At 39.6% G+C, this 13,134-nt stretch overlaps 1 protein-coding gene across 13 annotated transcripts in view; it reads left to right on the plus strand.

Annotated features, from left to right (window-relative positions):
• Nucleotides 1-13,134, plus strand: part of GRAMD1B (GRAM domain containing 1B) — a 193,296-nt gene that overhangs the window by 171,515 nt on the left and 8,647 nt on the right. For all 13 annotated transcript variants that reach the window (XM_075280025.1, XM_075280028.1, XM_075280029.1 and 10 more), the window contains 13 exons: nt 2,217-2,301; nt 2,945-3,048; nt 5,049-5,144; nt 5,231-5,311; nt 5,389-5,504; nt 6,361-6,514; nt 6,845-7,022; nt 7,324-7,467; nt 7,739-7,857; nt 7,941-8,083; nt 8,177-8,280; nt 9,685-9,891; nt 12,454-12,538. In XM_075280025.1, the coding sequence (XP_075136126.1) occupies nt 2,217-2,301; nt 2,945-3,048; nt 5,049-5,144; nt 5,231-5,311; nt 5,389-5,504; nt 6,361-6,514; nt 6,845-7,022; nt 7,324-7,467; nt 7,739-7,857; nt 7,941-8,083; nt 8,177-8,280; nt 9,685-9,891; nt 12,454-12,538 (1,616 nt within the window). The remainder of the gene's footprint in view (nt 1-2,216; nt 2,302-2,944; nt 3,049-5,048; nt 5,145-5,230; nt 5,312-5,388; nt 5,505-6,360; nt 6,515-6,844; nt 7,023-7,323; nt 7,468-7,738; nt 7,858-7,940; nt 8,084-8,176; nt 8,281-9,684; nt 9,892-12,453; nt 12,539-13,134) is intronic.

Here is a 13,134-nt window from a genome sequence, read left to right on the forward strand (position 1 = left end):
AAGCAGTACTATAATAATTTGCCGATAGTCAGAGGTTTTGTACAAATAAATGCACCCTGAGACTGGAAGAATCGTTTTGTTAACGTGTCTTTATATAGGGTTGTATTTAGCCAGTCCTTTTTCTTGATGTCCAGCAGACTGGGACTGAGACTAGGACTTGGTTTGTCCAGTGATGGAGAATCCTTTTCCTAGGTGGACTGCCTCGTATAACATTTCTTGAAGATTCTGTTTGTTTTTTTGCTTTTTTTTTTTTAACCAAGCCCTTCAAAGTGGTTTCTTAAGAGTAAAGCATTAATTTTAAGACTTTCTTGTTCCTACATCACTCCAGTGTAGTCCAGAACCTCTGTGTGTTGTCATGTCATGAGACTGTAGCTTCTAATAACCTGTCAGTCACCGTCACCCACAGTCATTGAGATGTCTTACCCTGTTCACGTATATAAATCTCAAAGTAAAGCTGATGGGATATGGTGGAGAGATTTTTGCACTTGTTGGAGATTTTGCTGACTCCACTAAAGGTCCCCACTAGGTCAGGTTATGTATAGTGTTGTGTATGTTCTTTCACTACTATCCATTATCCAGATGGTTTTTGCCTTTAATAAGTTGTTGGATACAGCTGCAAATCTCAAGCTTCCTGTTGCCTTTAAGAAGATACTGGGATAAATGTATTTGGGGTTCATGTAGATTTCCTGCATCGGCCCTAAAGTGACAGGTAACTAAAGGTCTATAATAAAAGCTGTGATACTCAGTCAAGGTATTGCAGGCCAGACATCAATGACATCCAGCAGACTTCCATTGACTTACAGTGGTGTTTGTAGGGTTCCATTGTGTTTTGATGGGAAAATGACCATGCATACAGTTATCAGATCTGATGCAAAGATCATACAGAGCCTTTCACAGTCTGCAGGTGTGCAAGTGGACCAAGCATGCTATTATGTGCTCTTTGGGGAGGCTGCAAGCTCGGCAAGTGTATTTCAACACACACCAGACAATATGACTAACACCATTTTTGTTCTTTGGACTTTGATTGTTTTCAAGTCTATTTCCTGTGTGTGGTGATCCAGGCGATAGGTTCAGTGGACATTAATCATAACTCATGTCAGTGTATGTGTACATTAACGGGTATGTATAGTATAGTAAAGGGTATCTATAGTAATTATTGACTGCTGTATGAAGGGTTTGTGATGCCTGACCATGATAGGGCCAATGGTTTGGTTGGTGTCCATGTCATAGAATAATGTAAGGTATATATACCATTTCTGTCTGCGCTTTCTACTATGTTATATGAATTATCTACCACTATTATATCATTTTCTACTATGTCATATAATAAGTCATAGATATTAATCACACAGACAGAAGTCAGCAATGCACAACTGACTACTACCCACAATGGAGAATGAATGGGGCATTCAGCCCCAGGATCAGTCATTTTGTGTATTCTCTGTGGTTGTTATAATCTGTAATGTTACCATCACAAACCATATGTATTGCAGTGGTATCCAATATCTGGTGCATTGTGTCTCCTCACTATGTAATATGTGACGTTTACGCTGAAAAACTTTGCCAGTTTGATATTATTGCCTGAAATTAGGACATCAAGCAGAGACTTTTCACATATATCAGCTTTCCTGTGGTTCCCGAGGGCTGCATTGCCTCATGTTCTACAGCAGCCCATGGCCAAATACATCACAGATTGTTTACAGCCATAAACGCAAACAAAACTGCAGTCATTGCACAATTGTTGGGTTAATTCCCATATGACACCTCTGGTATAATGTGGAAGTAGCCTGAAAATGTCTCTCTGTAGATGTCTTGTGATGAAGCCATTGCTGAGTACAATAACCACACAGTAAAGCATTGTGTGCAGCCTCGCCATCTGCTTCCATCCCGTCTGCGGCTAGTATCTGTACTGTACATCTTACACAGTTACCTAGAGATGATCCCACTGCCTTAACTAATGGGCATGTGCCTTTGGTAACAGCCAGAATGGAGGTATCCTTTAACCCTTCATATACAGTTGCTTGCATTGTAACTTTAATGTGAAGATGACTTGGCATGGCTCTTGGTTTCAGTAGACTGGCTCCCACTCAATGTCCTGTCTGTCAATATGCTATTTCTTGTGTTCCCCTCATGTAGAGCCTGTGGTTTTGCTGGTCTCTTTTGAGTATGCGGCTTTGTAGACTTTGTATCTAAATATTAAAGGTTTGTCTTTCCAGGTATTGAGTCCAACATATAAACAGAGAAATGAGGATTTTCGGAAACTCTTTAAACAGCTGCCAGACTCTGAGCGTCTCATTGTAGGTAAGAGAACTCCCATCGTGCACAAACAGGAACCTCACTGCCAAATTCCACAAGATATCAACCTCACCCTGGACCACTTGTGTGTTTCCATATGGGTTAAAAATAATGCCAAATTATGAAAGGGTGGATTGCTGCAGTAATCCAACATGGCTGGTTCTTTTACTCTGACACTGGACATACACTAGACTTTATTGGTGTCCATACACAGCTATTATACAGACCTCCAAGTGTTCACCTTTGACCATATTATAGTTAACATATAGATATAAGGTATATAAAATCCAATTCACAGTGTACAAACGTTAAAATACATTACTGAATATTATTTTATCCCCAATTCTATTAGCTTTTGAACTGAAATCTCTGATGTTCTGTATATACACACCTTGCCTTTTTAAGAAGTGCCATCTTTACAACAGGTTCTGTGCAGCCGTCTAATATATTGAGCTATATATATTGATGTATATTGCGCTAACTAGGAGCTGAGCTGATGTACAATACAAGCCATAACACAGGATCAGTGCCACAGTCGTGCAATGTATTTTCCATGTTGCATTAAAGTGTTTATTATAAGAACACAGTATTGGTATGAGTAATTCCCCTGTGTGCTTGCATGCTCACTTTGCCATCTTTGCACTTTCAGATTACTCCTGTGCACTACAGAGGGATATCTTACTTCAGGGACGTCTCTACCTGTCTGAGAACTGGATTTGCTTCTACAGTAACATCTTCCGCTGGGAGACTCTGGTTAGTGCATCTTGTCTCTCAAACATCTAGGTTTACATAGATTGAATACCAGTTACAGAAATCTTTATTTGGCAACCTCTAGATTAAAGTAGGTTGCACATTACATTGCGACAGACCATTTACTATGCACTGCTCTACATCTGGGTTCATTTTACATACCCTTTTACCTTTTCCGTCTATAAGTCAACAGTGCCTATTGCAGCATACTCCTGTATTCATACTGTATACAGGTCATCTGATAATCCTAGAAGTTCTGGGAAGGGTTCAGCCTTGGCTAACAGAATAAAAAAGGAAGGTTTGAACTGCAGTTTTTCCAGTTTATAATACAGAACAAAAGTCTAAAAGAAAACTCAATATGAGATTTTTAACTGGCAACACCCAGCCACCTATCCTGTCATCTTAACAAAGGTGGGCAGTCATCAGAGGAAAGGGTACCTGCAAATGCCATCAACTTTCCCATGTGAATGTGGCAGTGGTTCCCATGTGGCCACCATTTCATTGGTTTCTATGGTACTGCTGGAGATTGCTGTTTTGGAAGTCCCATAGTAGTGAATAGCATAAGAGGCATACATGCTTACCATCACAACCTTGACAATGGGGTACCTGGGTACCCTTGAAGAATCTTGGTCTTGTGAATGCTGGGGGGTCCCAGAGCCAAGACACTTATACTCTCTTTAAGTAGGGGGTTAGAATTAAGATGGAGTAACACCTTTAAAAGATAATTTTACAGAAAACAACAATAAATATCATATAGTTTTAAGCTATAGGACTGCAAATTCAATTCCCCATACTTTTGCAGATATTGGTTGCAGTTCTGATGACATTATATCGGATATCTACTATTTCTGGAACTCCTAAGTATATTCTGTGACATGATGAGTTTATTTCCAAAGGCTATAGGGCTAATATATACTTAGCATTTCTCACTCCTATAGGGCTAATATATACTTAGCATTTCTCACTCCTATAGGGCTAATATATACTTAGCATTTCTCACTCACATTTTTCTTTAGATGATGTTTGTTGTTGTTAATTTCCATATAGAATTGTTAATATTTTTGGAGGATAATTTAGAGCTTGACCAGTTTAACCAGTAGAATAGTTTTAGTTATGAGGTATGAGAATTGCCATGAACATCACAGGTATAATAAAGTATCTTGCAAGTAATGATGTCATTACACTAATTAGCAGTCTGTTCTGTGACTGTATAAGCCTTCATACATGATATCATATCAGTTTTCCTGCTGCTAATAATCAAATGATGGCTAAAACACAGTTAATATATCTTTCTGTGGTTTTGGGCATGTACAATCAGGATACAGGATACAGTGGGCATGTACAATAAGGATACGGGGGACAATATATTGATTCTGAACAGAGAGGACTACGTCAACATATGCATGGACAGTCTAGCTACAGGATAACTATGAAATCTTGACAAATGATCCCACTTCTGATTTTTTTGAATGAATTGCGCAGCATTCTAGATGTAGGGGGACAAACTGGCCTCGTTAACAGGAGGGAGTTAGATTTTATGTGCCCTAAATTTAAACAGATGGCTGCATTTTACTGTCTCCCCAAGGTGAATAAGGAGTATCCTCTGCCTGAATAAAGTAAATGGAGCAGATCTGCTCTGAGGTGCAGTCCAAAAAAACGGATACATGGTTACAAATGACTGCTACACTTATTGGTCTGGGGTCTGACTACCACTATCACACACTGAATATACCAGTATTGTTAAATCCTGGATGAACCCTTTAATATCATGGACGTGAAATGCGTTAGCTTTTTAACATGTATTTAAGAACTAATACAGATACAGATTTTACACATTCGAGTGCAGATCTTTATTACCTAAGACCCACTTTCATGGACCCAAGAGCTTCAGGCTATGACTGTAGAATATTGATTATTAACGTTAGGTGTCATTGGTTTTGGGGCACTCGCTCTCTATTGTATTACATTACCTCTGCATAAAACAACACTTTTCCTTCTTGTAGCTGACGGTACGCTTAAAAGACATCTGCTCGATGACTAAAGAAAAGACAGCAAGACTCATTCCCAATGCAATCCAACTTTGCACCGACACTGAAAAGGTGAGATGACCTATTGTCTCTTATTATTAGAATTCTTCCAGGGTTGTAAATATATCAGATGTTCTAATAATATGATACTTTTCCAGCACTTTTTCACATCATTTGGGGCTCGAGATCGAACCTACATGATGATGTTCCGACTCTGGCAGAATGCTTTACTTGACAAGGTAACCATGTCCACGATTAGCTTGTCGCTAGATCTTTCTACTCCACCGTCCTGACTTGCATGTTCTGCTCCTTGCAGCCGTTATGTCCGAAAGAACTGTGGCATTTTGTCCACCAATGTTATGGCAATGAGCTGGGCCTCACAAGTGATGATGAAGACTATGTTCCACCAGATGACGACTTTAACACGATGGGGTGAGTGTGCAGAGTCTTCTGAATGGCTCCTGTGTGTGTTTAGATTCCAAGTTCCATATATAATACATATACCATATATAATCGAGTATTTTTTTTTAATTTTGTTTTAGGAGGGGGGGGGGGTCTATGACGAGCCGCAATATCAATGTATAGAATCTCTCATAAAATAGTGGGGGAAAAAAAGAAGCTTTAAAAAAAGTTCTAAATCCCTCCTTTCCCTAGAATACATATAAAAGTAGAAAATGACTGTGAAACACATACACATTAGGTATCCCTGTGTCTGACAGTGCCCGGTCTACTGAATATAGGGTATCTGCAGTGCTCCTGTTCTGTCGGAAAGGGGTTAATAGGAGCACTGCAGATACCCTATATTCAGCCAGGCTAAATTACAAGTGGGGGGAAAAAAAACAGTCGTCAAGCTCAGGGAAGGGGCAGACAGACAACCAAAACACCCCCTCCTCTTTCCCAGCAACCAGCATCTACTGCACCCAAAAACTCCGACCATTTTAATTTTTGAAATTTTCCAGTAGCTGCTGCATTCCCCCCGTAGGCTTATACTTGAGTCAATAAGTTTTCCCAGTTTTTTGTGGTAAAATTAGGGGCCTCGGCTTATATTCGGGTCGGCTTATACTCGAGTATTTACAGTATATGAATTGTTCTCTTTAAAGTTTATAGGAAGTACAAGAGTGTATCTCCTATAAGCTTTTAAGAGGGCAATTTCAATAAATTATTAGGGAATTATTTGCGAGGTGGCTTATTTTAGTTCATACTAAAATATCAATAGATTTATATCTTCAGAAGTGGTTGGCTTTACTTGTTATGTTTTTTTAAACTGTGAATTGCTTTTTGTACTCAGCTATTGTGAAGAAATCCCAGTGGAGGATGTAGAAGTAAACGACAATTCTTCTAAAAGCAGTGGAGATATTAAGCCAGAAACAAATTGCAACCTACAGGAACCTTCTCTTACAAGCAGTAATGTGCCATCCACCACTAGTAGTGACCCTCCCACGGTAAGTGCCACGTCTACCTGTATACTAACAGAGATATCACGTCTGTCTGTACAAAGTAGAGGCTACACATCAGGATGCCTTTTAGGAGTCAGCACATTGAATCGCCATTAGGTGCCTCCATTGGAAGTACTATAGGCGTTATACTGTACCTTGCATATGTTAGTCTTGTTACAAACCATGTACAGCTGCTCCTATTCTCCATTTTGCTTGTTGAGTGTTTCTGATAACAACCAGTCAAATTTCTTTCTAGGCATATGATATATCTCTTTTTAATTCACGTTACAGCCAATGGATCTTGAGTTGCAATTGTCTAAACCTCTCTTTCAATAGTTTGATGGGGGCCTCCTGGATGACATGGACAGCTCCTTAGAGAGGGAGATGCTTATTGCAAACCTGGAGGAGCAGAAGGTGGAACTTCTCCCGCCTGTCACCTCTCCATCCTTGGACTTCAATGATAATGAAGACTTGCCCACTGAGCTCAGCGACTCCTCTGAAACACATGATGAAGGTGAATTTGCAGCCAAGGGGATACAGTACATATGGGGAATTTGAGTTATATTGTGTGCGGGATAGCCAAAACATGACCAAAAACCTGCTTTAAATGTTTACAGAGTTGAAACTGTGTAATTGCAAAACCAGCTGTTTTGCTTGTAGAACTACACAACCATTAACATTAGACTGGAAACTGTAACAAACAACTCATTGTCATTGTTTTGGCCATCTCTTGGCATATGCCACGCTTGGGTCTGTACCCTTGTGGTTAGACTTGTCTGGTGTTTGCAGGCATTAAGAGAGCATTTATTGTGCAGGTGAAGTGCAAGCGTTTTATGAGGACCTAAATGGCCGTCAGTATATCAATGAGGTCTTCAACTTCAGTGTGGACAAGTTATTCAGTCTTCTGTTCACTGAATCTCAGTTCCAGAGGGATTTCATGGAGCAGAGAAGGTTTACAGGTGAGAAAGACATGTTAGACTGTTTTGACTGCATGCGTTTATATATAATATTATATATAGTTGTAGTTACTTTCTGTACATTCCAACTCTACCACAAGGTCATGTTTTCAGGATTTCCTTAGTATTGCACAGGCCAAGGTTGTCATTCTTTGGGATGTCCTGAAAACATCACCTGTTGGGGTGTGGGTGTCTTCATTCTTGAAGTGACCTTGAACTACAGAAGTTTAGAATAAAAAGGGAATCTAATATTTTTATTATTCTTTATAAACAGAAGTAATATTTCATCCGTGGAAGAAGGAAGAAAATGGAAATCAGACGCGGGTTATCTTATACACCATTGCCCTGACAAATCCTCTGGCACCAAAATCGGCAACCGTAACAGAAACGCAGGTGAGTGATTGCTTAGAACATCTTGCATGGGACTGGATGCCCCAATGTTTCGCTAGGATTCTTGATTCTGAACTTTATTTCAGACACTGTACAAAGCCAGTCAAGAAAGCGAATGTTACGTGATTGACGCAGAAGTATTGACGCACGATATTCCTTATCACGATTACTTCTATACCATCAACCGATACACACTGACCCGGGTAGCGCGGAACAAGAGTCGATTAAGGTATAGCTGAATTGGCGTTCGGTGCAGTTTTCAGTAAACCATATTTGTCTTAAGGTCATACCATCGAGCACCGCTTTATGTTTTGATCCTTAGGATTTCAACAGAGCTCCGTTACCGAAAACAACCATGGGGGCTTGTCAAGACATTCATTGAGAAAAACTTCTGGAGTGGTCTTGATGAATATTTTCACCATTTAGGTTAGTGAGATTTTCTGTTTATTGTCTGTATTAGAGATCTGTATCTGTGGTGTGTTCAATGAAAGTGACCTTTGGCCAATAATTCACCTATCTCTGCAGAGTAGTTTCCTTTTTACAGTTTATATTGCATTTACTTTACAATACAATAGGTGAATTAAACGTAGGAAATGCCAGACACGATTTCCTTTGCACCGGGGTGAGATCTGTCTAGCTTCTTAAGAGTCACATGTTCACATAGGTTTGAGCTGTCACTTAACCCAGTGTCTGGCATACGTTATACTAATTTTGACAGGACACAGACGTCCTATGGAGCCCTGCCCACTTTTCCTAAAAATTGCGAGGATGGTGAAAATCAATTTAATGGCTGAAAACTGGCATAAATGATTTTAAAAAAATCCCCCTTTATATTTCATTACCCCACAGTTTACAATATCTCAGCTTGCTTTCAGTGAATGAACACGTTCACGATTTTGTTACATTTAAAGGATGAAATCATTCTGTGATCCTGGCCAGTTGTTGCTACTGGTGCACAGCTTGTTACACTGTATCAACACTCTCTGTTGAGATGGGGCTGTCAGATCTGTCTCACATCTGACTACGTTTCCATCTGTGTCGGAGTCTCCGTTGCAGATACCATTGAAAATCGACTGAGACAGTCCTGCAAGGACGACTTTTCTCTCCGTGGGTTTCAGTATAAAAACGACGGCCACCTGGTGGATCACATTCTAGTCTATGGGGTCTGTGTTTTAGCAGACCGGCTCTCCATCGTTTGGGTCCCATGGTAGACTTGAATGACCCAGAGTGCTCAGCCCAAGTGTGAACATAGCCTCTGCTAGCTGAACATGAGTAGGAAAGGTTGTCAGCCACGCTTCTTTCTTCCGCTTTGAAGTTTCTCAGTTATTTTTGCTATTTACTATGTATTTATGTATTTTTTAATATATTCGTTACTATAGTATTCACACAAAGTGCACCATGGAGATGATAGTGGTTCTCTATGCAGTCCTGTAGTAATAACATTCAGCCTCTATGTGGCCTCTAATGAGATGGGGCTGTCAGCTTGTGACATTAAACAGCAAATGAAGCATTCACGCCAATGCAAGTCCAGATACATCTCTTGCCAGATTGTAGTTGCTGTTGAGCATTAACCTTTTCTACTAATGATGTCCTTTTAATTAACTGAAGCACATGATTTGCATTTGCTTCATAATAATTCACCCAGAACGGCATTACAGCAGCATGTAATGTGGGGTCAGGACACTGAAGAATTAGGACACTGAAATACTACAATACAGTTATGTAGCCTGCAGTGATAAAGTTGTATTTACATGTATACTACTTTTTAGATTTTGTGATTGGGTGTAGTGCTATACAGTTGGCATAACACTATTGCATTGTTATTTTCAGAAAATGAACTGACCAAAGCAGAGACTGCTTATCTGTCTGATCTACATCGACAGTCCCCCAAAGAAAAGAGCACCAAGATCTCCACCTCTACACGCCGCAGGAAGCGTCCTCATACTCACTTGAGAATCCCTCATTTGCAGGAAGTTCTCAGCCCGGTTACTACTCCCACAGATGAAGAGAGGCAACATCGGGTCCGACATGTAGCAGGTCAGGGGACATTAAATTCGCTCTACTCTTTGCTGTTTGTCTTTATGGTTATCTCATTAGCTTATCTGCAAAGTAAATGCATATGTAAAATGTACTTAGTTAAATTTGTTTAATTTGTATTTGAGTTGTCCCAGATAATGAAATTACCTAATAAACCAGGAGTATGAGGTCAGGGCATCAGTGCTCAGATCACACAGGTAAAATATATTCAATACTCCGACAACTGAAGGGCTGTTTACTTCACATTTTTATCATCCATGTAGTGGATCCATGTGAAGAATGCAAACATATGACCATCCATCTACAAATCGACTATTTTAAAATATAAAAGGGGTCAGATTCTGATAGAATGGATCCTTTTGCCATCTGTTGTATCCATTTTTAGCAACCGTTGTTGCATCTGTTAGTTAGTTCTCATGACAGTGACCTCTGTTTATGAATTGCCATCACATGACTGTTTTAAAACCCATGAAAGTATATGAGTATATTCACATGAATCCAATGACAATTTGTCTGTTTTGACATTTTATAAACAGACGTCTGAATACACCCATAGACTTTCATGGGTTTTATAATGGCTGTGTGATGACATTCAGACAATAGATGTCACATGCCCGTTTCTCCCTGAATAGTAATGTCCATTTTTCACGTATCAAACATCCGTGAAAAACCGACACATTGGTCAGTTTTTGGCCTTATTCACGTGAATGTGAAAAACTGCAAGGTCCTACATGGATTCCCTAACAGATGTTAAAAACATGATATGACATAATATAGCCCCGTCATGTTATATGATCTGACTTTTTTTTTTTTTATGTAGATTGTGAGCCCCACATAGAGCTCACAATGTACATTTTTCCCTATCAGTATGTCTTTTGGAATATGGGATGGAAACCCATGCAAAACACGGGGAGAACATACAAACTCCTTGCAGATGGTTTTATGCCCTTGGCGGGATTTGAACACCAGGGCTAACCACTGAGCCACCGTGTGGCCCCCCTATATAATCTGACTTTATTAGTAGCCAGCATGTGTTTAGTCATATCAGATTTTTTACATATACTGTATATACTGCTTGGTCTGAGAACATGGGAATTTGTAAGAGATGTGATAAGTGGCAAACTTCTTAAAGACAGGAAGCGTTCACTTCTGTTGAAGCCATTACATCTTATTTATAATGTGACCTGCGTCACGCTGGAAACCATTGTTTGTAAGACTACATCGTGACTCGGTGATAGGTGCAGCCATAATTGACCACATTGTTTTCTCTGCGTGCCAAATGATACTTGAATCAATCTGCTTTATCATCTGCTGAATAACAACTTGAATAAGTCAAGGAATCATTGGAAATACACAGCTGCCGACCACAATGTATTCTGGAACTGACTCTGCTATTGATGGATATTTATTGCTGCATACAATTTAGCAGATTTTATTTTTATTGTTTCAATATACCTGAATTAAAAAGGAAGTCGTTTTAAAAACAGTCTTCATGAAAAATATACTATTTGGTGTTGTGTGCTCCAGGGTGATGCATCTGCTACTCCGTTGTAACAGACTGCAACAAAACTCCCCTCCTTCGGAGCACTGTGTAGGCTTCTGTGGTCAGTACACATCAGGCTTTGGCTTGGGCAACAGTGACATAACTTGAAGTTCCTGGATCCCTGCACAGAGTTGGGCCCTTATTTACCCTATTCTATTTAAAATAATGGTATATTTTATATGGCATGGGGACCTTTGGAAATCTCTCAGGGTTCAGGGCTGGTAGTGACTTCCACCTCTGCAACCCCTATAGCTACACTCCTGCTTGGGCTACATGCCAACTTTTGGTCAAAATTCACACTTAAAATCATAACTAGTAATAGTGAATCTAGTTCTGAAGAAATCCAGCAGAGTTGTACTTCTGCCGGCTATTGGGTTGTAGCATCTTAAGTGTTGGTATACAACGCCACTCTTCACTAGTTATTCATCAGATGTGGTGTTGCAGTCTTATGTTGCACATGTATGTAACTGCTAAGCTTGCTTAGCTATCTGCATGTGAGAGGGGGAGATAAGTCACAGATGGGGTGGAGCGATCGGGATCGGATTCCGATCGGTGATCGAGTAAATTTCATGATCGCGATCGGAATTCCGATCCCGATCTTTTCCAGTGTGATCGAGGTCTAAGTTATCTCAAGATTGGCTCAACCCTAAAAGTGACTTTTCCCATAGAGAAGCATTGAATAGGGTTAAGGATCGGGATCGGAAAAGATCTTGCAAATTTCACGGCCGCGATCGAGATCGGCTGGAAATTGATCAGAAATCGGATTTTAAAATCGATCTTTAAATCTCAAGATCGGCTCAACCCTAGTCAGAGACTAAAGTGCACTAGCGTAAACAAGAGAGCAAGCAACATGATGGCAAAAAATAAACAGATAGCAGTGTTTGCACAGTAAATAAGATCTAGTTTTTGTGGGGAAGGGAGGCAAAAGTGTAGTTACAAATCATCTAAATAGAATAGCAAACTGTAGTCACATTTTGAGTGAATTCCAGCCTTGTAACATTTGGCTCTATTTCTTCTAGGCTCCACTCAGACACGACATATTCCTGAGGAAAAACATAGTCAACTTCAGAGCATCTCCAAACTCCTGCTGGTGATCAGCTGCGTGTACGTAACTTTCTGAATAAAAGTGTGTGTGTGTATAAGTGTGTGTGTGTGTATGTATGTATATATATATATATATATATATATATATATATATATATATATATATATATATATTTACAGTGCAAACGTTTTAGGTAGGTGTGGAAAACTGGTTTTTCACTTCACTGTAAAAACAAAAGGTCCAATATCAAATGTCTGCACAGTTTTGTCGGCATACATATATAGTGTGTGTATATTATATGCCATATATACAGTAACATGCGACACTTCTGTTTTTTGAAGCATCCGATTCCTTACTTTGCAGCATTTTCCCCAAACCTGCCTAAAACTTTTGCATGTTCCTGTATATATGGCATATGACCTACACACACTATATATGTATGCCTACAAAGCTGTGCAGAAGTTTGATATTGGGCCTCCAGTGTATATCTGTGCTCTGCCATCTTCACATTGAGGCTCTGGGATTTAACACTGTGCAGAGATTGCCCATTGCCTGTTAATATGACCTAACTTCTATTTCAGAACATTTCTATATCTTAAGTATAACTTATCTTTGATGAATCTTCAAGTTATTTTGATAAGGAGATACACGGCTG

Source organism: Leptodactylus fuscus, chromosome 6 (assembly GCF_031893055.1).
Source record: "Leptodactylus fuscus isolate aLepFus1 chromosome 6, aLepFus1.hap2, whole genome shotgun sequence".
NCBI classification, from domain to species: domain Eukaryota; kingdom Metazoa; phylum Chordata; class Amphibia; order Anura; family Leptodactylidae; genus Leptodactylus; species Leptodactylus fuscus.